The 23,222-nt window shown below is 52.7% G+C and overlaps 1 protein-coding gene across 1 annotated transcript; it reads left to right on the top strand.

The window, feature by feature from the left end:
- The first annotated feature begins 4,849 nt into the window (after window positions 1-4,849).
- On the top strand, window positions 4,850-16,404 carry Adamtsl4 (ADAMTS like 4). The gene is given in 19 exon segments (XM_032897729.1): window positions 4,850-5,488; window positions 7,538-7,632; window positions 8,073-8,130; window positions 8,400-8,737; window positions 8,870-9,135; window positions 9,138-9,463; window positions 9,680-9,782; window positions 10,558-10,694; window positions 11,044-11,248; window positions 11,450-11,622; window positions 11,768-11,870; window positions 11,971-12,156; window positions 12,276-12,405; window positions 12,661-12,865; window positions 13,096-13,272; window positions 14,674-14,871; window positions 14,971-15,150; window positions 15,423-15,567; window positions 15,707-16,404. Coding segments are annotated over 18 exon segments (3,087 nt in total). The 5' UTR covers window positions 4,850-5,488; window positions 7,538-7,612; the 3' UTR covers window positions 15,844-16,404.
- Window positions 16,405-23,222: the final 6,818 nt, after the last annotated feature.

Genomic DNA, 23,222 nt, shown 5'->3' on the forward strand with positions numbered 1-23,222 from the left:
GCACTCACACTGTCCCCACTCCTGGTACCAACTTCTTTCTTGGTTAGGGTTTCCACTGCTGTAAAGAGACACCATGGGGTTGGGGATTTGGCTCAGTGGTAGAGCGCTTGCCTAGGAGCGCAAGGTCCTGGGTTCGATCCCGAAAAAAAAAAAAAAAAAAAGACTGTGGAGTACATTCATGACCAAGGCAACTCTTTTTTTTTTCTTTTTTCTTTTTTCTTTTTTTCGGAGCTGGGGACTGAACCCAGGGCCTTGCGCTTGCTAGGCAAGTGCTCTACCACTGAGCTAAATCCCCAACCCCCAAAGCAACTCTTATAAAGGGCAATATTTAATTGGGGCTGGCTTACAGGTTCAGAGATTCAGTCCATTATCATCAAGGCAGGAAGTGTGGGAGTGCCCAACCAGGGATGGCACTGGAGGAGCTGAGCATTCTACATTTTGTTCCAAAGGCAAACAGGAAAAGACTGACTAGGAGGAGGGTCTCAAACCCCACCCCCACAGTGACATACTTCCTCCAAAAAGGTCACACCTACTTCAATAAGACCACACTTCCTAATAGTGCTACTCACTGAGCCAAGCATAATCAAACCACCATATTCCACTCCCTGGCATAGACTTGTTCACACATATGAGTCTATAGGGGCCATACTTAGCCATAGCATAATAAAAAATACATTTAGTCCAACTTCCAAAGTCCTCATAGTCTATAAGTCTCAACAATGTTAAAAGTTCAAAGTCTCTTCTGAGATTCATCAAAAGCAGAACCATGCCCCCAACATTCCAGGATCTATATTACTGTTCCAAAATACCATAGCAGCAAGGAAATACTGGACCAAAGTAAGACTGAAAACCAATTGGGCAAACTCCAAACTCCACATCTCCATGTCCAATGTCAAAGAACTCAGAAGAAGAAGAAAAAAAAAAAAAGAACTCCTCAGATCTCCAACTCCTTTCGTCCTTGTTGACTGCTGTTGGCAGATCTGGCATTCAGCAGCAACAAACTTTATTCTCTTGGGCTGGTTCCACTCCCTGTTAGCAGCAGGTATCCTATGTCTCCAACATCTCTAACATCTTGGGGTATCCACGACAACTTCAGTTTTAAAGCTTCTTGCTCCAATATCTGGGATCCACACATGATCTGGGCTCCTCCAAAGGGCCTAGGTCATTTCTCTGGCTCTGTCCTGTGTAGCATTCTAGCTTAAGGTTGACTCCACTCCACTCTTGCTGTTCTTGGTGATCACCCCATGGTACTGGCATTTACCACATGCTGGGGTCTTCCAAGGCAAGGAGGCATCACCAATAGCCTCTTATAGGCTCTCTTCATTTTTTTTTTTTTTTAAGATTTATTCATTTATTATATACAAGTACACTGTAGCTGTCTTCAGATACACCAGAAGAGGGCATCAGATCTCACTACAGATGGTTGTGAGCCACCATGTGGTTGCTGGGAATTGAACTCACGACCTCTGGAAGAGTAATCGGGTGCTCTTAACCGCTGAGCCATCTCTCCAGCCCATAGGCTCTCTTCATAATGCCAGGCCTCAGCTTCTTTGCAGGGCTCCTTCAATCTTGGGCTGTCAACTGCAACCGAGGGTGCATCTTGCACTGACAACCACTCACTGTAAAAACCAGGTTCTCTGACCAAGGCTGAGTCAGTCCAAGTCCATGGGTACCAACATAGAACAGTGGAGGGCAATCTGAGCATGCTCATTCAGTAAATAAGAAGGGCTGGCTCCACCCCAGGGCCTCTGGCCTCCTGGCAAGGCATGGTCTTTTCACAGGAATCGCAGTACCAGGCATCGGTTCCCACCAGAGAGCTGCTATTTAGCCTGCTATTGCGCCTGTAGCAGAGGTTGCCTGGCATGTTGGTATTGTAGCATGAAGGGACCCCCTGGGTCCCTACCCTTCCCACCAAGTAGGGTCACTGATGTCTGCCACACAGCACCTTCTGAAAGCTAGCTAGCAGAGAGGGGCACCCTGTTCTGAACAGAGTCTGCTCAGTGTGGTTTTGTTGTCTGTTTGGGCCTTAGGGAATAAAGTAGCCTTGGCTGCCTGCCTATATTATATATTCCGATCTCCCCGCCTCCGATTTTCAAGTGCTGGGACTGCAAGCAGGCTGCGCCACCCCTGATTGGTCAGCACCCTTTGTCTTCAATTTGCTCCTCCCTTAGAGATGCTTTTGAGTGAACATCTACTTCTTGAATAATCTTCTTAGCTTGTTTTTTTTTTTTTTTAAGATTTGTTTATTATATATAAGTACACTGTAACTGTCTTCAGACACACCAGAAGAGGGCATCAGATCTCACTACAGATGGTTGTGAGCCACCATGTGGTTGCTGGGATTTAAACTCAGGACCTCTGGAAGAGCAGTCAGTGCTCTTAACTGCTGGGCCATCTCTCCAGCCCCAAGCTTGTCCTTTAATGACAGGATCTCACTCTAACCCAGGCTGCCCTGGAACTCTCTCTGTAGCTGAGGCTGGCCTTGGAGCAATCCTTCTGCCTCAGGCTCCCAAATACTGGGATAGCAGGCATGAACCACTAGGCCCAGGTTTTATATAATCTTTCTATTTAAAAAAAAAAAAACAAAAGAAAAACAAACAAACAAAACGCTTTTTTTAATTATTTATTTAATGTATATGAGTATACTGTCACTATTTTCAGACACACCAGAAGAGGAGGGCATCAGATCCCATTACAGATGGTTGTGAACCACCATGTGGTTGCTGGGAAGAATTGAACTCAGGACCTCTGGAAGAGCAGTCAGTTCTCTTAACCGCTGAGCCATCTCCCCAGCCCCAACAAAACGCTTTTTAAGTCCGAGACGGGATCCACAAATTTAAACTTACCCTTCCCAAGTTGTTGAGTCATTAGAAGTTCCCTAGACCCCCAAGTCCAGGGAGTTGACAGCTGTGTGGCTCTTTGGTACACAGCCATTTCTTAATGGAAAGGAGTATTTGTGCCCTTCAGCTCTCAGAGTTACAAATGTCAAAGACAGTCCTTCCCTCCTCCCGTCCTCCCCCTCCCCCGCCTTCCCATCTTCTGGCGGTAGAGCCTGCCTGTCCTGCAGTTGGTGTCCTCCTAGATGAGGGGCTGCTGATAATCACGGTCAGGCCGATCGATCGATCGCCAGGGTCAGCGCTGAAAGCCGCTTAAAAACCTCTTCCCGCCCCGCGCCCCACGAGGCAGGCTGCCTTTGATCATCCGCCTTTGCGCCCTCTAAGCAAAGGGGCTTTCCCGGAGAAAACAACTCTATAAATACACCGCTAGGTTGGGACTGTGTGTCCGCAGCGGTCCCTGGAGAAGCCACACCTCCAGAGAGGAGCATTAACCCATTGTTTTCATTGCTTTTCCAGGCTCTTCCGGGGCACAGACGCTGGAACTGAGGAGGATCAAGGAGAGACCCCAGTGGAGGCGCTTGTCCTAAGAGAATGGGAGGATTTGCTGAAGAGCCAAAAAAAAAAAAAAAAAAAGCATGTTAAATGTCAAATAAAGTTAACATTCTGAACTATCCCAATACTGTAATCCCAGACTCAGGCTGAAACAAGAGAAGTTGATATTTGGGATCAGTTTGGGCTACACAGCAAGTTTCCTGTCAACTTGCCCTACAGTCACAGGAGTGCTGGGAACGGGACCCAGAGCACCCTGCATGCAAAGCTCCAGCGTGAATCGCACCCCGGCCAGAGGATGGTTTATATACACACCGATTGTCTGAGATAGACTCCGCTCCCACAGCTAACACCTTAACTCCAAAGTGGTCATTTCCCACTGGCAGGATCTCTTCAAACTAGACTCGGAGCCTTAAGAATGTAAACAAAGTGCAAGATATATCCAAGAAACCTTAGTCTGCTGCACCAGCCTCTTGTTTTACGGGTTGCAAGACAATGTTGCCAGAACTTGTGTGTTGAGTGTTTGGACATTGGTGGTGAGCCTGGCCTTCAGTGGCTGGGCTCTCTCTCAACCCTTGCTCGGGTACTTCATTGTTGTTGAGACCGAGATGATCTCACTCTGTAGCCCAGCTTGCCCTAGAACTTGCTGGGTTTCCCAGGCTGCCCTTGAACTTGCAGTAGTCCTCCTCTCCTGCCTCAGCCTCCCAAGTGCTAAGACTATAAAACGTGCGCTACCATGCCCTGTATGTTCTCCCCACTTCCCCCCGCCCCAGCCTTGGCTGGAATTCACCCTGTAGACCAGGTTGGACAGGCGTGGCACAGGCAGGCTTTAATCCCAACACTGCAGAAAGCAATGGCTGGCGGATCTCCGTGAGTGGAAGGCCAGCCTGTTCTACACAGTTCAAGTCAGGCAGAGCTACTGAGACCCTGCCTCAAAGAAAAACAAACAATCTTTTTAAAAAAAAAAAAGACATAGGGGTTGGGGATTTACCTCGGGGGTAGAGCGCTTCCCCAGCAAGCGCAAGGCCCTGGGTTCAGTCCCCAACTCCGAAAAAAAAAAAAAAAAAAAAAAAAAAAAAAAAAAGACATATAAATAGAATGTGAATAGAATAAAAACCGAAAGCCGATTTCATCCCTTCTCCACCCCTCCTCAGTCATTCTTCCACATGGAGATGGATAAACATCTAACACACACATCAGATTCTCCCATTCTACAGACGACACTGCCGCACTGACGTCGAAGCGCTCATGAAAGACCACAGAGCTGGCATGTGCTCAAGCTGAAATTCAAATCCAAATTTGTCTGACTCATAATGCAGCGTGCATTCCTTCCGCTAAGCTCCAGGGTGTAAAATTTTATGGATGAAGAAACCGAGGCTCACAGACGTCCTGGGCCATCAGAGCCACATGGTTCACTGCCCAGTATGGGAAAAGCGGAGGCGATGGCATTGGCTGCGTGGAGGAGAGAGCCTTGGCTTGGGCGGATCTGAGCTTGCGCAGGACCACAAGGGTCCAGTTTGCAAATCCCCTTGCTCCGGGTCCGCTGCTAGCTCAGGTTCTTCGAGGACAGGCTCCACCCAAAGGCTGCCCTTCCAGAGTCGGTGGGGTCCCGAGCCCCGGGGTGGGCGCGGGAATGGTCCCTGCAGTGTGACTACATGATCTTTAGCTGTCCCGGGCGCCCGGGATGGGTGGTTGAGGCCAGCGCGTGGCGGGCGGGGCACGGGTGGCGTGGGGTGGAGCCTGCCGCGGGCGGCGCTGTCCCGGGGCTCCGGGCCGCGGTGGCCACCGGAGGCAGCTGGAGAGCGCGGGCGCAGAGAAGGTAGAGCCTCCCCGACCCCCGCCTGGGCTCTGACTGTCTTAGAACAGTGGACCCTGAGGCGAATTCCTGGGGAGGGGGTCTGGTCTCTGGGACTCCAGGTCCCAACACCCGGGCGAGGGCTTGCGCCAAGATTCCTATTAAGTCACATAGTGAAGTTGGAAAACATAACCGGGACCTCCCTGCACGCTGGCGCAGCCGGCTCTTCCCTGAGGGGCTTCGGGAGGATGCGCCCGGACGCCTGCACTCTGGGATCGCAGGGATAGTGTGTCCAGGAGGGATGCGGGTGAGTGAGCTTGGCACAGCTCAGCCTGTTGTGAGAGGTTGAGGGAAAGGACACCTGTTGGGATGGTTTGCAGGGTGGTGGTGGTGGGGATCCCGTGAAAACCCAGGCCTTCTGACAGGACAACATCTTTCCTCTGCTAGCCCAGCCCTTACTAACTCCATCCTCCTTCCCCAACCCCGCATTGGCTCATCCCCCCCCCAGGTGAACCTGGGGTGAAAAGGTTAGCTCCCTACAGGTCACTTCCCTTGGTGTCACTGTGCCCAGAGGGGGTGTGACCAGGAGCAACATAGGTTTGTATTCAGCGTGGGTCCACCCTGCTCATCTCCAACCTCAGGGTCCACCCTGCCCATCTCCGACCTCTGTCTTTCTCACCCTGGGCATGAAAACGGGACAACCAGCATACATTTGTGCTGGGAGGGGGTGTCGGCTCTTGCCCCCCTAGGCGGGGGAGAGTGGGGTGGACTTTTCCAGAGAGGGAGCCAGGCCTGGCCCCAGCCCCAGGAGCTCTCGTCACCCCCCACCCCTCACTTCTCCAGAGAGCTGCCAAAACCAGCTCAGGACAGGATTATGTGTACTGGGTAGACCACGGAGAGGCAGCAGGGACAGACCTGGGGGAGAAGAGAGGAGCAGAGGGAGGTGGAGAAGGGACCAGCATCGGAGAAGAGACAGGTTGTGTTCATCACCCCTTTTTTTCCTTCTGTCCAGCCACCCAGGGCAGGCATAGGGCTGATGGGTGGGTCTCTTCCATCAGGGAAGTGGTGGACTCTGTGGCTGCCCAGCTAGGGGAAGAAGGAGAGGAGTGCATTTTACCTCCTCCACAGCCCCAAGAACTCAGCTCAGCCAATTGGATCCCCTCCTCAAATTCTCATGTCCTGGGGTCCCAGGGAGGGGGAGTGGAACCTAGCTGTGCCTCCTCTCTGACCTTTGCATGCCCTGAGCTGGCCTACTTTGGCCAGCAATCCTTGGATTCTTCTCATGGTGCCATTCAGATCCAGCAGAAACAGTGTTTTTCCTGGAAAGCAGAACTAAGATGGGGTGAGGGTGTGAGTAGGCAGGGCCTCAGCGAGAAGGAAGGGGCTGGGGCTGGGGGTAGGGAGAGACAAGGTTTGAGGAGAGGTATGGAAGCCCCCCACTACCCAGTGTTTACAGCTAGACTTAAGGGTGGACTTTCCAGGTATACCTGAAGGAGAGCCTCAGACGCATGGGGTGCTATGAAGGGTGTGTCTCTCCTTTCTAGGTGCCCCAGCCATTTTGGCTGAGCATTGTAAGAAAAAAAAAAAAAAAAAAAAAGCAGAAAACTAGTACATGAGCTAAGTCACCCTGAGCCAATGCCTTGTGGATGCTGGCAAAAAAAAAAAAAACAAAAAAAAAAAAAAAAACAAAAAAAAGAAAACAAAAAAGACAAAAAAAAAAAAAAAAAAAAAAAAAAAAAAAAAAAAAAAAAGCTGTATGACACTGTTCCTCCATAAGGAGCTTAGTTAAAAGGGGAAGAAAAGAAAGACTGGGGGGGTAAGAGAGTAAGAGGGTAAGAAACAAATGCTCTTGGGTTTTGTTAGGGGGAGGAGGTTGATTTTCATTTTTTTTAGCTAGAGGTCCCATGTCACTCAGGTTTGCCTTGAACTCCTGCTCCTCCTACTCCCCCATCCCAAGTGTGGGATTATGGCTTGTGCCCCTACCCCTGGTACTAAGAGGCCTCTGGCTGGCCCCTCATGGGTGCCTGGCATAGCCTGTCTCCTCTAGGACCTGGAGTATTAGGAGAAAGAACCTCTAGGTCCAAGCTGCCTACACACAGCCCCTCCTCCGGCTTCCAGAGGAGCTAAGTCCATCTTGGGCTACAGGGAGGAGACTCAACTGAACTGAGAGGCTGAGGTCAGACCCCCCACCCTCTCCTCAGCAGATGACAAAGACAACGATCCTTTGCTTCCACCCTTAGGTCCTAAAGGGGTGGACCACTCCTCCCCCACCCTCCAGACTGTGGTTGTTGTGCTGAGACAGCCCTTCAGTCCCCCAGATATCTGCAGGGGTAACACCATGCTCCTCCCTCCTCAGAGCACCCTCCATCCCTGATGCCAGAGTAGCTACCCTGTCCCCTCTCCCCAGCCCAGGGGCAGTCACAGGAAGAGCATGGAGCTTTGGCTGGGCAGGTAAGAAACAGGGGTAGCAGTGAGAGGAACAGCTCTATCTCTGATACTTAGGGCAGGGAAGGAGCTGGGGGTAGTGGTGCACACCTGTAATCCAAGCAGAGGCAGGTGGATGCCTGTGAGTTTGAGGCCAGTGCAGTCTACAGAACAGAGTTCCGGGACATTCAGAACTGTTACACAGAGAAACACTGTTTCAAAAAACACACACACACACACACACACACACACACACACACACACACACACACCGGGTGGGGGTGGGGAGGGCTCAAGCAAGCACAGGGACCGGATTGCTGGAAGGATTGCTGGAAGGGGTCTGGCGAGTGACAAGGGACTCCTGCTTGCTGAGGAGCTGGCCACCAGGCTGTGGAGAGTCTGGGAGGGGGCAGGCAATGTCGTAAAGCCTGGCTCCCTCTGATGTCCACCACCCCCTCCTTGTGCAGGCTCTGGCTGTATGTCATGCTGCTCTTGCCTCTCCTTCAGCTCTGCCAGGATCAGGAGGTGAGCCCAGGACAAGTGAGCCACTGCTACCCTGCCCAGGGTCCCTCCACTGTACCCCGGGCTCCCCTTGGGGGTGGCTTCACATTCCCACTGGGAGACTTCAGCCCCTGGTATCAGGTTTGGCCCACCCAGTCTCCCTGCTGACTCCCTCTCTTTTAGTCAAATATCACAAAAAAGGCTGGAGTTTGACCCTACCTGTAAATGTGACCTTGGACAACTAATAACCCTTGAACCTTGAGACACTAATTCTGACCTTTTCCCCTCTCTAGCTGTTGGGTCCTTCTCTTCAGACACCATCAGAGGAGGACCAGGTCCCTGAGGGTCTCTGGGGACCTTGGGGCCGATGGGCCTCCTGCTCCCAGCCCTGTGGGGTGGGAGTGCAGCGCCGGAGCCGAACATGTGAACTGCACCCAGCCCTGTCCCTCCCTCCCCGACCCCCAAGACATCCAGAAGCCCCCCGGCCCCGGGGCCAGGGCTCCAGACCCCAGACTCCACGGGATCCCCAGTCCCTGTATAGGCCACAGCCTCGGGGAAGGGGTGGCCCTCTTCGAGGTCCCGCTTCTCAAGTGGGGAGAGAGGAGACCCAGGAGCCTCAGGGGGCCCAGAGGTGAGGCTCTGAGGGCAGAGCAGAATGGGGGTTAACGGAAAGGTGTAGGGGGCTCCAGCGCTGCAGGCCAGTCTTTCAGGAAGCAGACGGGGAGACAGGTGAAGAGGTGACTAAGTCTACACATCCTCCCAGGTTCCGGGTTCGAGACCCTATCAAGCCAGGGATGTTCGGTTACGGGCGAGTGCCCTTTGCTTTGCCCCTGCACCGGAGCCGCAGGCTTGCTCACAAACCTGGACAGCCCAAGGTCTCCTCTACAGCGGAAGAGACGCTTCCATCCCAGCCTCCAAGCACAGAACCAGCCTCTGAAAAGCACAGCCCCCACAAGCCCCCTGAACTGCGTGCCCAATCCCGTTCCCCCTCAGCTGAAACTCCAAGGTCTGGAACGGCTCAGACAGAAGTGCCCCCAGAACCAGTTCTGCTCCTCTGGACATGGGGATCCCTGCACCCACCTCCTCCTTTAGAGACAGTAGGTCTTTCCAGGGATCCCCTGGGCCACGAATGCCAGCTTCCCAGGGAGCAGAGCGACAGCCACATCCTTTCTCTCCTGTCACCCGGAGCCAGCTGGGCCGGAGGCACTGGAGACTTCCGGGGAGTCCTCACAGGTCCCCAGATGGCTGGCTGCCTCTGACAAGGGACTCCAGCCCACACTGGAGCCTCTTTGCTCCCAGTATCCCCACTCCAGAATGTTCTGGGGAAAGTGAACAGATGAGAGCCTGCAGCCAAGAGGTGAGCTGTTCTCCAGGTTTTGCACCCTAGACTTTCACTGTTCCCTGACCCGAATCCTCATCTTCATAGACTTGGACTCCAGGGTGGTGGTTCTGACTTCAGGGCAGACGCCTTGGTGTTCTATGGAGTTGACCAACCAGTTCCCAAGCCTCGTTGGCCGTGGCCACACCCCAGGTTTCCTCTGCAGCTCTGACTCCTGTGTATCTGCCTTCTCAGCCTTGCCCCCCTGAGCAGCCAGACCCCAGGGCCCTGCAGTGTGCCGCCTTTGACTCCCAGGAATTCATGGGCCAGCTGTACCAGTGGGAGCCCTTCACCGAAGGTGCAGTTTCTAGTTCCCCTGGCAGGGCGACTCAGGTTTGGGTGGCCCCTCTCTCCCTCCTGGGTGTCCTACTTTGCAGGTCACCCCAGAGGCTTAGCCCAGACCTAGAGAAGGGAGGTGTTTTCTGGGAAGCGACGGGTGGATGGTTAGGACAGGCAGCAGGCTGGCGGAGGGAGCCGGCTAAGAGATGCTGTGATCTGGCAGGGCGTGAGTGAGACCTGTTCACTGGCCCCAGCAGGACACTATCTTCTGTTACTCCCAAGTTACTGTCCACTTGGACTTGTGGCTATGTCAACTCCACACTGACAAGCCTTCATGAGCTATAAGCTCATGATCGTAGGTGTCGGAGACCCTTTTGAGGAGTGGTAGGATTGCTCAGTGGTCAGCCTGACGGATGACCTGAGTTTGGTCTCCAGAACCCATGGTAGGAGGAGAGAACCCACTCCTGCAAGGTGACCTCCTTCTCTCACGTGAGCACCCCAATCCTATACACACCTAAAACAAAACCACAAGAATCTTTTCTTGATGGCCAGGTGCAAAACTTTCCCTTTTTAGGAGAATGAAATGGGAGACTTAGTCAAATCGTAAACTCGAGACCACACAGCATAACAAAGACATAGCCATAAAACCCTAAGTGTGGGAAACTGCCCCTCCCTCCTTCCACACCAACTTCAGGGAGCTTCACACATGATAAAAGGTAGAATGGCTGTCACGGCTCTGGGGTGCTTCTTCCCGGAGGGACCCCCAGCTAACTAATCTATATCTTGTCCTTTAGTTCAAGGCTCCCAGCGCTGTGAACTGAACTGCCGCCCCCGTGGCTTCCGATTTTATGTCCGTCACACTGAAAAGGTGCAAGATGGGACCCTGTGTCAGCCTGGATCCCTAGACATTTGTGTGGCTGGACGCTGCCTGGTGAGGGAGGGCAGGGTGTTGGTGAGGGAGGGCAGGGTGTTGGTGAGGGAGGGCACCTTCCCTCACACACTCTCGAGATCGCCCCTCCCCCCAATTTGTTACAAGAGTGAAAACACCTGACTGAGGTGGCCAGAGGGAACATCTCTGCTGCCAGTAAGGGTGGGTCATAGGCAGGATCCTACCAGACTCGGCTAAATCTACTCCAAAAGTGCTTGGGGGCCCACAGAACACTCTCACCCAAAGCACAAAGAGCCGAGCAGGGGCCGAGCTGAGGGCCCTGAGTGGAGTAGGCCAGGTGTGAGGTATGCCTGGCTTCTGTGTGGCCCCTGCCTCACCTCACTCTCCTCAGAGCCCCGGCTGTGATGGGATCCTTGGCTCTGGCAGGCGTCCGGATGGCTGTGGAGTCTGTGGGGGTGACGGCTCTACCTGCCGTCTCGTTTCGGGGAATCTCACTGACCGAGGGGGCCCCTTGGGCTATCAGAAGATCCTGTGGATTCCTGCGGGAGCCTCTCATCTTCGCATTTCCCAGTTCCGACCCAGTTCCAATTACCTTGGTGAGAACTGGCCCAGGCCATCCTTTTTCTCTGATCTGCCTTCTACACCCTCTTCAGCGGAGCAAAAGGCCAAACAGGAAGGGGCTGGCTGGAGGCCTTCTCCTAAGCCTGGTGGAGGGTGAGGAAGGCGGATGGCCTAGGTCCTTATTTCTGGGCACAAAGGCTTCAGAAGATCACTCAGCTCAGATTTCTGTCTTTCAGCACTTCGAGGGCCTGGTGGCCGCTCCATTATCAACGGGAACTGGGCTGTAGATCCTCCAGGATCCTACGCGGCCGTGGGGACGGTCTTCCAGTATAACCGGCCTCCTCGGGAGGAGGGCAAGGGGGAGACTCTGTCAGCAGAAGGCCCTACCACCCAGCCTGTGGATGTCTATGTGAGCCTGGGACAGGAGCTGGAGTGGGCACTAGATCCTTAGAGAGGGAGGGCCCTTAGGGCAGAGCAGTGAGGCTCAGATAGGGGAGAAGCCTAGTGCATGCCCCTCTGGTCACCCCAAACCATTGGTGATCTTCCCTCCTCAGATGATCTTTCAAGAGGACAACCCAGGTGTCTTCTATCAGTATGTCACCTCTGCAGCCCCAGAGAGCCCTTCCACAAAGCCTTCAGCCCTTCAGCTTCAGCCTGGTAAAACAAGATCCCCAGACCCAGAAGAGGAGGGTGACGCAGAGACGGGGCTCCAGGGTAGCAGGGAGGCATCTAATCTGCCTCCTGGACTTCCCTGCAGAGATGCTGAGGGGGGAGCCCTTACTCCCTTCAGCCCCCCGCCCAGTTCGGGCACCAGGCACCCTCCAGCGTCAGGCGCGGATTCCCCAAGTGCCTCCTCCGACTCATGTCAGGACGGCCATGGGATCTTCGGCTGGGTACTGGAAGCAGGTGGGGCACTCTGAATGTTCAGCGTCCTGTGGCAAAGGTGAGATTCCATGGCTCAGCCCAAATCCCCGTTCTCTATACATCTATATAGATAACCTGGGCCATGGGCGGGGCTCTGAGCCTTCCTGCCTCCCCTGGCTGCCCTCTTACTCCCTTCAGGTGTTTGGCGCCCCATCTTCCTCTGCGTTTCCCGTGAGTCAGGAGAAGAGTTGGATGAACAGAGCTGTGCCGTGGGGGCCAGACCCCCAGCTTCCCCTGAACCCTGCCATGGACCACCGTGTCCCCCATAGTGAGTACGGCCCACAGGGAGGGTTAAGATACTTAAAACACTGGTTCTGGACTTGCTTCCGGCCCTCGGGTTCTTACAGCACCTGGATGCAGGGAGAGATTAGATTAGAAAGTTTCATGTCCCACAGAAACCCTGGCAGCCTCTTCCCAGCTAGAACTGCAGATTCCAAGTGTGAGATATGACTCCTCTCCTGTGCGGTCCCAGTCTGTCAACCCCACCCATCTCCACCCAGCTTTCCCTCCTCCTCACCCACAGCTGGGAGGCTGGCGAGTGGACGTCCTGCAGCCGCTCCTGTGGCCCTGGCACCGAGCATCGCCAGCTGCTCTGCAGACAGGAATTCGGAGGCGGTGGCTCCTCAGTGCCCCCAGAGCGTTGCGGACATCTCCCCCGGCCCAACATCACCCAGCCCTGTCAGCTGCGCCTTTGTGGCCACTGGGAGATTAGCTCCCCCTGGAGCCAGGTGAGGAGGACCCTTGAGGAGTAGGATCCAAAGAATTTATTTATTTATTATTTTTTTTTGTCATCAGAAACTTTACAAACAAGACCTATCTGGAACCCTAATATCAGATAGACGCACCAGGATCGGCACCTGGAGCCCGGTGTTTGGCCCCCTCAGTCTGTAAAGCCCTGGTTCTGTAGAATCAAGGCTGGAAAACGGCTGACACCAGGCTCGGGTCTCTCATCCTTCAGTGCTCTGTGCGCTGTGGTCGTGGTCAGAGGAGCCGGCAAGTGCGGTGTGTTGGAAGTAATGGCCATGAGGTGGGCAAGCAGGAGTGTGCTTCCGGGCCCCCGCCACCTCCCAGCAGAGAGGCCTGTGACATGGGCCCCTGTACCACAGCCTGGTTCTACAGTGACTGGAGTTCCAAGGTGGGTCCTGTACTTCTGGCAAATCTGCCTTCCCTGGTGACTGCACCCCAGGCCATGCTGTCACAGCCTGTCCAACACAGCCTCCATGAACTTCTTCGTTCTTGACCTAAGGACTCAGGGATAAGTGGGGTTTTCCCACTTATTCATACCCATAGTTTTAGTACTTGGGAGGCTGGGCCAGTCTGGGCTACATTGTGAGTTCCAGGTCATATGAGCTGCAGTAAAACCTTTATGTTCTGTTTTGTTTTTTTGAGACAGGTTTCTCTGTGTAAGCTGGCTGTGCTAGAACTAGCTCTGTAGAGCAGGCTGGCCTCAAACTCACAGAGGTTTCCCTCCCTCTGTCTTCCTAGTGCTGGACTAAAGGTGTGCACCCCTGCCCCCCTCACCCTTCAATCTGTCTTTAAAAAAGCAAACGCAGTCTGGGCATGGCAGTACTTTTATTCCCAGTTAAGGCAGGAGGATCTCTGTGAGTTTGAGTTCTAGGCTAGCCAGGGCTACAAAAAGAGACCCTGCCTCAAAAAGCCACTACCAACAAAAATCCAACCAACCAACCAACAAACCAACCACCCAGGCAAAAAAGAAAAAGGAAAAAATGGGCTGGAGAGATAGGTCAGTAGTTATGGGCACTTCCTGTTTTCCCAGCATTCAGTTCTCAGAACCCACTGGTAACTCCAGTTCCAGGAGATCCGGTACCCTTCTGACAGACACATACACACACACACACACACACACACACACACACACACACACACACACAAAATAGCAAAGTAAAACAGAGCAGGGGACTGGCTCAGTAAGTGAAACTCCTTGCATGGTCGGCCTGACAATCTAAGTGAGGTCCCTGGGTCCCGTGGTAGAAGGAGAGAACCGACCCTCGTGTACCTGCACAAACACATATAGGCTGGCCTCCAGGCACACACCTTTAATCCCACTACTCCAGAGGCAGAAGCAGGAGGATCTCTCTGAGTCTGAGGCCAGCCTGGTCCACACAGCCAGCACCAGGATGACTAGAGCTACAAAAAGAGACTCTGTCTCAAAAAGAATCCTACATACAGAAACAATAGGCTTCATACAAATCAGCAAGGTGTGGTGTAGCTCCCTCCGCTGGGGTGTGCTTGTCTAGCATGTGTGAGGCCCTACTTTTGCTCCTCAGTAATACATAAACCAGGTGTACGACACACTTGTAACCCGAGCACCCAAGAGGTAGAAGCAAGAGGACCAGAAATTTAAGTATCTCGTCTTTATACCAAGTTCAAGAACAGACTGGAACCCAGCTGTCTGTCTCTTCTCACAGGCTGGTACCCCGGGGTCATTCCTGAACTCTGGGGATTTGGGGCTTCCCCACCTCAGGTCCAGTCACCAGCAGCCCCCCTATATACAGGCCACTCTCCCTCCCAACAGTGCTCAGCCGAGTGTGGGACAGGCATCCAGAGACGCGCTGTGGTCTGCCTTAGGAGTGGGGAGACCCTTCAGGGGGACCCAGAAGCAGGAAGCACTGAGCAGGGCTGCCCTCTCAGAAGCCGCCCTCCTGACATGCGTGCCTGCAGTTTAGGGCCCTGTGAAAAGACATGGCGCTGGTACACCGGGCCCTGGAGTGAGGTCAGCTGAGGGCCCTGAGATGGGGGACAGGAGGGAAACCAGCCCTGGTGAGCTCCCATTGTTAACTGAAGAGTGGTCTCTCTCCCCTCCTTTACACAGTGCTCCTCTGAGTGTGGGTCTGGCACACAGCACAGAGACATTATCTGTGTATCCAAACTGGGGACCGAGTTCAACGTGACTTCTCCCAGCAACTGCTCCCACCTACCCAGGCCTCCTGCCCTGCAGCCCTGTCAGGGCCAGGCCTGTGAGGACCGATGGTTCTCTACTCTCTGGAGTCCGGTGAGTGCCTGGCTTCCTTGCCTTGCTCTCCTTGGGCCTCTAGCAGAGAGGCCTGGACTCAGCCAAGCTCCTTTCAGCCCAGGACAACCCAGCTGGGCTTTTGTGTTGTCCCACTTCCTGTAGACCTGGAGGACTAGGGGACCCTCTCCATTTGGGATTTTATAATGGCCCTGGATAATGCTCCACCGCAGTCCTTCAGAGAGGAAGGGGGTGTCCTGGGTAGCAGCCCTGAGAACTTTAGACATATGATCTGATGGCTATGGTCTCCCCAGTGTTCTCAATCCTGTCAAGGAGGTGTGCAGACGAGGGAAGTCCAGTGCCTGAGTAGCAACCACACTCTCAGCTCCCGATGTCCTCCGCACCTGCGACCTTCTAGGAAGCGGCCCTGTAACAGCCAACCCTGCAACCAGCGACCAGGTAAAGAGCTTCTACCCACCCCAGTGGAGGGGGTTTAGCTGCAATATGGGCAGATGTGAGAAGGGCTGGTGGGCATGGGTACCACACTTCCAGAGGGACGATGTCAGTCCTGACACGTGCTATTGACCTCTGTCCTCAGATGACCAATGCAAGGACAGTTCTCCACACTGCCCCCTGGTGGTACAGGCACGGCTCTGCGTCTACCCCTACTACACAGCTACCTGCTGCCGCTCCTGTGCCCATGTCCTGGAGCAGTCCCAACTGGAACCTGCTTGAAATGGGTCCAGGAGACCCCTCTCTTACGGTTTTCTCGCGCCACCCATTGAGATAGCCCAAGGAGTGTACCTGTCCGACCTGGGTGTTTGCCCCCTGTGAACGTTTATCACTTCCTCAGAAGCACCCTGAGAAAGAATTAGGAAGTGGGCAGGGCTGGCTTCTCTCATGCTTTTCTGGGCTGGGGAGAAAGCAAGGTTATATTTCCACACTAATCTGAGATACATAGAGAGTGTGTGTCCCCAGAAGTTCCAGTTCTGTGCCCCACTCCTCACGACCACTTCAGGCGGCACATCTAACTTATCTCGTTCCTATCCCTGCCTCATCTAGTCTCTGTATTCCTACCACCCAGATTAGCAGGGGTGGGGGCCAGCCACTGCTACCCTACCTTACCCGACCGAGAAGGACCACACCTCTCCAGTGTAGGGATCAGTTGTGTCGTGGGTGGAAATGAGAAACATCAGCATAAGACACCCTAGCCCCAGCCCCCACTTCACACTGAAAATGATGCCCACCCCAGAAGTAATTTATTTTTTATTAAAGTTGATTGTGACAAATAAGAAATACGCTCTTTGTTATCTTCATGGGGACCCCACCATCCGAGCAGTGTGAGGCCAGAATGTGGTGTGGGAAAGGGAGCAGCATTTAGGGATGGGAGGAAGGTGGGGTCCTCCAGGGCTGTGCAGTGAGCTTCAGACAGACCTGAGCAGCCTGGCCCTACGTTCTGAGATCCTGTCCCACCCCAGAACTGCAGGTGGCTCACTGGCCACTAGAGGCCGCTACTTTCCCCAGTTAAGGAGCAGTAATGGGTGCTTGGATCCCAGAAGAGCGCCTGTGGTGGGCTTTTGGTTAGGCTCTTCCTGTATTCTCTAGGAATCCAGCAGGACTTTTCAAGCCAGGACCAAGCTGACTGGGGGGTGGAGGAGGCAGGGGTGCGGCTTTCAGGTTCTCTTGCTCAGGTCCCGTCTTCTCTTTAACCCACTTCCCTGTTAGATGCTTGGCTTACTGCTTCCCGTGGGTGCACGTGGTGGTGACTTTGCCCCCTCCCCTTGCTCAGCAGAATCATAGGAGCTTGGCTCGCCAGACTCTGTGACTGCAGGATGAGGGAGGAGGGGCCAAGGCAGGACCTGATGTCCTGCCAGAGACACATTCCTCAGAGATGTCTCACCAGGCCTCCTCCCTCCCCCACCACTTCCCTCTCCCTGTGTTTCTTTCAAAGTAAATAACTAGCTAAAGGTGGACAGCCTTCTCCAAGGTTCTCTTCCCTGTCCCCTACACTTCCGAGGCTTCAGTTTCTTGCCTCAGATGGCTTCACTGGAGGCAGCCCAGTCCTGTCCTTGCCTCTCCAAACAGGCTGAGTTTGGCCATTAGTAAAAGCCTGCAGACAGTTTTACTCAGTGACTTTGCTAGACTCCATGGACACCAAGTGGCCCTAGAAATAAGGGTTTTCTACAGTAGAATTCTTTGTTACATTAGAATGGTACAAGGCTCAGTGCCTTGGGACACAGCTGGATGTGGCTGAGCAGGAAGACAGCACAGTGTGAGAGTGGGTGAGGAAGGAAAATTGTTACCTTTCAAACCTGGGACAAATGGCTGAGGTGCCTGCTTAATCTATCAAAGTGGACCTAATGGCCAGGTTCTCCCAGCATCCCTCAGTCCCTACCTGTTACATGGGTATGGCTGGCACACCCTCTCTCCTGGCCCAGAGGACTGGACTGCCCCTCCCTGTATAAGCAACCATTCTGGCAACCTGCCCCTTTTGTACCTTTGGACTCCTGGCTGCTGCACCTGGTTCCCCTCTTCCTTCCCCTCCCCCTCTCCTCACAAGGTCAGGATCACTCTGGACTCTCCTAGATGAGGCTGCCTCAGGCTGTGCTCTCCTTCTGATCTATGGTAAATCTTCTCCTTCGTCAAACCTAGGAGCAGTCATGTCCCTTCTTTTTTTCATTCAAAAATAAAGTCACGGGATGATCGCAGCACTTGGGAGGCTGAGGCAGGAGGATCACAAGGCCAGCCTGGGCTATACTGAGACCCAGTCTCAAAAAACACTACGGGGGGAGCAGGGAGGGGCGGGGGTAGGAGCGGGAACTGACTTTGGCCCAAGAATACCTTGCCTCTGAGGCGGGTCAGATGTGCTTCTTTCATGGGTGACCCCGGAAGGGACGGCAAAGATGTAGGGACCAGAGAAAGGGGCCCACAAGCCAGCTCCCAGATACAGGCAGTGAACGCAGAGTTCCTGAGCAAGGGAGGGGTGGCTGCGCTCCCAGCCCCTCCCATCAGTTCCTGGAAACAGGGCTGGGGTGGAGGCCACAGCTCAGCTGACTTCCCCTCCCTTCAGAGGCCTCTTAGGGCTGTTGCTGGGCAGGTTTAGAGTTCAGTCTGGGCTTGAGAGCCAATCACAGGTGGAGAATGCAGCCATAGCCCTCTAGGGTCCCCCAACATCATGAACACCTCCTTTCTTTTTCTGATAGCCCCAGAGCTTCCAGCCTCTAGCCTGTTACTCTGAGGGGTGGGTGGGTCTGCCCTCTTCTTCCTCACTGTGACGAGAAGAGTCCTTGCAGTCCTCAGGTCAACCGTGAGCAGTATGGGAAGGCAGGCCTGACTTAAAGCACCCTTTTCCCTGGGCCGATAGAAGGGGCAGTGTGGCCAGACACAGCTTTGTTGACCTCTGAAACTCTGGAGGGTCTGAGTAAGGAAGTTAAAACCCACAGGGCAGATGGATGCGGTGAAGCCCCTGGTTTGGTGCACTAGGGGGAATTTAGGGAAGAACTTAGAGGAACTGGACCTCTAAGAGATGGGGGTTGCGGGGCAGTGATGGGAGCAAATGAGATGCACACGGGCAGCAAGCGTGCAGAGGCCAACGCATGGCCACGGAGCCCTCATTCCTGAATGTCTGCTGCGGGGAGAGGCGGTTTAGTACACAGATAAATTGTGTGGTCTCAAGTCCAGCTGAGGCACGGCTGGGTGAGAGAGTTTACTTTGCCTGCATGACGCCCTGGGTTGTGCATTACTTTTTAAAAGCTCTAGTGGCTAGGGATCCCCTCCCCCTTACTTCAACTTCCTAGGGTAAATACCCTCTCATTTAAGCGGCAGCCTTTCTACTAAATTTAGCCATCAGACTTCCGCAGCCCCGACGGCCACCTGGTGAGCAGGTGTGCACAGCTGCAAAGGTGGCACTGCTGGCCTTTCCAGTCCCTCCGCCGCTCATGCAGACTTCACTTTCTGGTCGGCAGGACTGAGGTTGAGCACTGAGCTGCTGCCAAAAGGCTTGAGTGTCTCAGTCACTGGCCATTCTCTGTCAAGAAACCCACAAGAGGATTATAGCTGAGGGTCGAGCAGACGTTAAGGATTGCGGATGTGGGGTGGAGAGCCACAGCCTTCTGGACTCGCTCCAGCTGGTCCTCTTTCTTTTCTTGCCTGCCCCCTCTGTAGCTCTGGCTTGTCTGGGGCTTGTGGTGATCCTCCGAAGTGCTAGGCATGTGCCACCATGCCAAGGTTTACAGACTTTGCTCTCTCCTCTCTCTTTACCAGTAAACCGAACCAGGGGCCCTTCTCTTGCAGCCAAGGAGCACCTAGCTAATGGCCTGTGGTCTACAGAGATCTGAGTAGAGATAGAGGTGTTTCTTTTCACCCCAGCAACCCTCAAACCCACCATCCCTGGGCCAGTGGGGATGTCTTAGGGGAGGAGTTTACTTGCACACAGGTGGAGAGGCGAGAAAAGCACCTTCTTGGTACAGGAAGTAGGAAGTCTCAGGAAAGTACCTAAGTCTGACAACAAAAGAGACAAACAGTCTGGGTTAATTTCAGCACACCTAGCACCAGTCACCAACATGGGGTTGGGCTCCTTTACCTGGAAGATGGGGGTTAGGGGGATTCCAAAGGAGGATGCTTCAGGTCTGAGGTTGGAAGCTGGGTAGGGCTGGAGACTCAATAATTAAGCTGGCGGGGAGCACCAGCTGTATCTGCTTAAACCCAGAAAGCTGGGGGTTCTGCAGTCTTTGCTCTCACCTTTGAGGCTGAGGAAGGATTATCAAGGCCAGGACAGCCAGGGCTATTACACAGAGAAACTGTGTCTCAAAAAACAAAACAAAAAGAAACAGACCACAAAATGGTAACAGCCAATGGTCAGCCCTAGGGAGGACTATGATATAGGGTAAGTTAATTCGGGAGCAGATGGACTCAGCACCTCTCAAGCCTGGACCTAGGAATAAAAGTCTTCCCTTCACTCCCCGCCCCCCACATACACAACAAAAGGAAAACAGACCAAGCCATGCATTTCCTGTGTCAGAACCAAAACCTGTTGATTGGTTCAGCTGTGAAGGAACCACCCGCACCCCATCCCCCACATATTTTGTGTGTGGAAGGTGCATACAAGTGCCACTGTGCAACAGTGCTGAGGTCAGGGGACAACTTCCGGTGTTCTCTATCACATGGGTCCTGGGAATAGGACTCAGGTCATCACACTTGGCAGCAAGTGCCCTTACCTACTGAGCTCAGCCTTCTTGCTGGCACCACATTGGATTCTTTGCCATGAGTAGTGTGCTGTAAGCCTGGGTCCCTATGCTAAGGGGAGACTCAGCACAGATTACCCACTGGAGAGGTGCTGAGTCCATCTGCTCCCGAATTAGCTTACCCTATATCACAGTCAGTCCTCCCTAGGGCTGACCATTGGCTGTTACCATTTTGTGGTCTGTCTCTTTTTGTTTTTTGAGACACAGTTTCTCTGTGTAATAGCCCTGGCTGTCCTGGAGTCATTTTATAGATCAGGCTGGCCTTGAACTCGCAGGGATTCACATTCCTCTGTTTCTTGAATGCTGGATTGAAAGGGTGCGCTACTTCCTGGAGAGATGGCTCAGGGGTCAAGAGAACTTACTGCTATTGCAGAGGTCCTGAGTTCAATTCCTGGCAACCACATCTCACAACCATCTGTAATGAGATTTGACAGACTCTTCTGGTGAATCTGAAGAGTTACAGTTCTCATATACAGAGAACAAATGAAATCTAGGGGAGAAAAATGTAAAAGGCGTGCCACCATGCGGGCAGTTCCCCCATTTTCTGTTTTTACATTGTTTTATTTCACGCGAGTTGGTGTTTACCTGCACCTATGTCTGTAAGAGGGTATCCAATCCCCTGCACTGAGCTGTTGACAGTCGTGAGCTTCTATGAGGGCGCTGGGACTTGACCTCTGCAAGAGCAGCCACAGCTTACAAGCCCTGAGCCATTTCTCCAGCCCCTGTTGTTTTTGAGATAGGTGTCCAGTAGCTGAACCAGCACTTAACTCCGGGTCCCCTGGTCCTCCTGCCTCACCTCCCAGGTGTTGGGGACATGTGCCACCAGGCTCTTTCTCATACAAAGAGACTTGTCAGCGCAGTCCAGGGCAAGCAAGCCTTGCTCTGGCCAACTAGATGATCACTACCTGGGTTTTGCAGGCTGTATAATCACTGTTGCAACCGTGCATCCATGTGTGTGTTACAGGACAAGAGTCACAGACAGGAACAAATGGGCAAAGCTTCATTCCCATCAAAATGTATGACACTGGAATTTTTAATTTCATATTTCAGTACATCACAAAATGCTTTTATTAACCATTTTGAAACACAAGCCAAACTGTCACGTTAGCTGAGTTAGGGCACTGGGCAACAAGACTGATTGCCCTGAGATGGATCTCTGGGACCAACACCTCCAAGTTCTCTTCCGACCTCACACCTGCACCTCTCTGCCACTCCCTGTGTTGGTGCTGGTCAGGGGTTCGGTGAGAGAAGGTCTAGTTGCCAAGCAATGACCACTGGAACTTGATTCCTGGACCTCACAGGGTAGGCAAGGACAGACTCCTGAAGGTTCACCCCTGCTGTGGCACACAGGTGTTCCCATAAATACATACAAAATAAATGCAATAATTTTTTAATGTAATGAAGTTAAAAAATGAAGTCAGCTGGTACACATCTTTAATTCCAGTACTAAGGAGGCAGATCTCTGAGAGTTCGAGAGCACCATGGTCTACAAAGTTTCAAGACAGTGAAAGTTACACAGAGAAACCCTTCTCAAAAATCCAAAAAATAAAAAATAAATAATGCAAGCCAGGTGTTTTCTAATGGTGACTGTGGTTCCAGGGCATCGGAGATGCGGGCAGACTAAATATCAGAATTCGAGGTTATTGTAAGCAGTAAGAATTAGGAAACCCGGGTTGGGGATTTAGCTCAGTGGTAGAGCGCTTGCCTAGGAAGCGCAAGACCCTGGGTTCGGGTCCCCAGCTCCAAAAAAAAAAAAAAAAAAAAAAAAAAAAAAAGAATTAGGAAACCCAATTTTTTCCCAGAATGAATTTGATGCTGTGACTTATCTCAGTATGCTGTTTTAAGGGCTATAAAATAGCTTTTTCCCCATCCCAAGACAGGGTTTCTGTGTAGCCCTGACATCCTTGAACTCAGAGATCTGCCTGCCTCCCTGCCTCTCTGCCTCTTCAGTGCTGGGGCTAAAGGTGTTTACCACCACAGCCAGCTGTTTTTGTCAAATTCTTTTTTTAAAGATTAATCTATTATGACTTATTTATTTTATGTATGTGAGTACACTCTTCAGCCACACCAGAAGAGGGCATCGGATCTCATTACAGATGGTTGTGAGCCACCATGTGGTTGCTGGGAATTGAACTCAGGACCTCTGAAAGAACAGTCAGTGCTCTTAACCACTGAGCAACTCCTTTTGTCAAATTTTTATGCCACAAGTTTTTCCTTCCTTCGGCATTGATACATTTTCTAACTCTCTTAAGCAGTTTTTCTTTTTTAAAATTTACTTATGTCTATGTGTGTACGCACAAGTGTATACACAGGTGTCTCCTAAAGCTGAAGATACCAGCAGTTGTAAGCCACTCTTGTGTGGGTGCTGGGAACCGAACTGTGGTCCTCTGCAAGAACATTTAACATTCTTAACTCTTTTTCTCTTTTTTCTTTTTTTTGGAGCTGGGGACCGAACCCAGGGCCTTGCGCTTGCTAGGCAAGCGCTCTACCACTGAGCTAAATCCCCAACCCCAACATTCTTAACTCTTAACCATCTCTCTAGCCCCTGCACCCTTTTCTTTCTTTCTTTTTTAGGTTCATTTGTGTTTTGTTTGCATATCTGTCTAAAGGCATTGGATCCCTGGAGTCAGACGTCTGTGAGCTGCCATGTGTTGCTGGGAACTGAACCTGGGTCCTTCGGAAGAGCAGTGAGTGCTCTTAACTGCTGAGCCATCTCTCCAACCTGCATTCTGTGTTTTTAAAGAAACCAAATTAAGGCAGGTTTCACTCTGTGGACCAGGCTGGCCTCCAAGTCGGAGCTGCACTTGCCTCTGCCTTCCAGTGCACTGGCACTTGTGGTTTACTTCTCTTCTGACACCACCACACCTAGCT

Source organism: Rattus rattus, chromosome 3, assembly GCF_011064425.1.
Source record: "Rattus rattus isolate New Zealand chromosome 3, Rrattus_CSIRO_v1, whole genome shotgun sequence".
Lineage (NCBI taxonomy): Eukaryota > Metazoa > Chordata > Mammalia > Rodentia > Muridae > Rattus > Rattus rattus.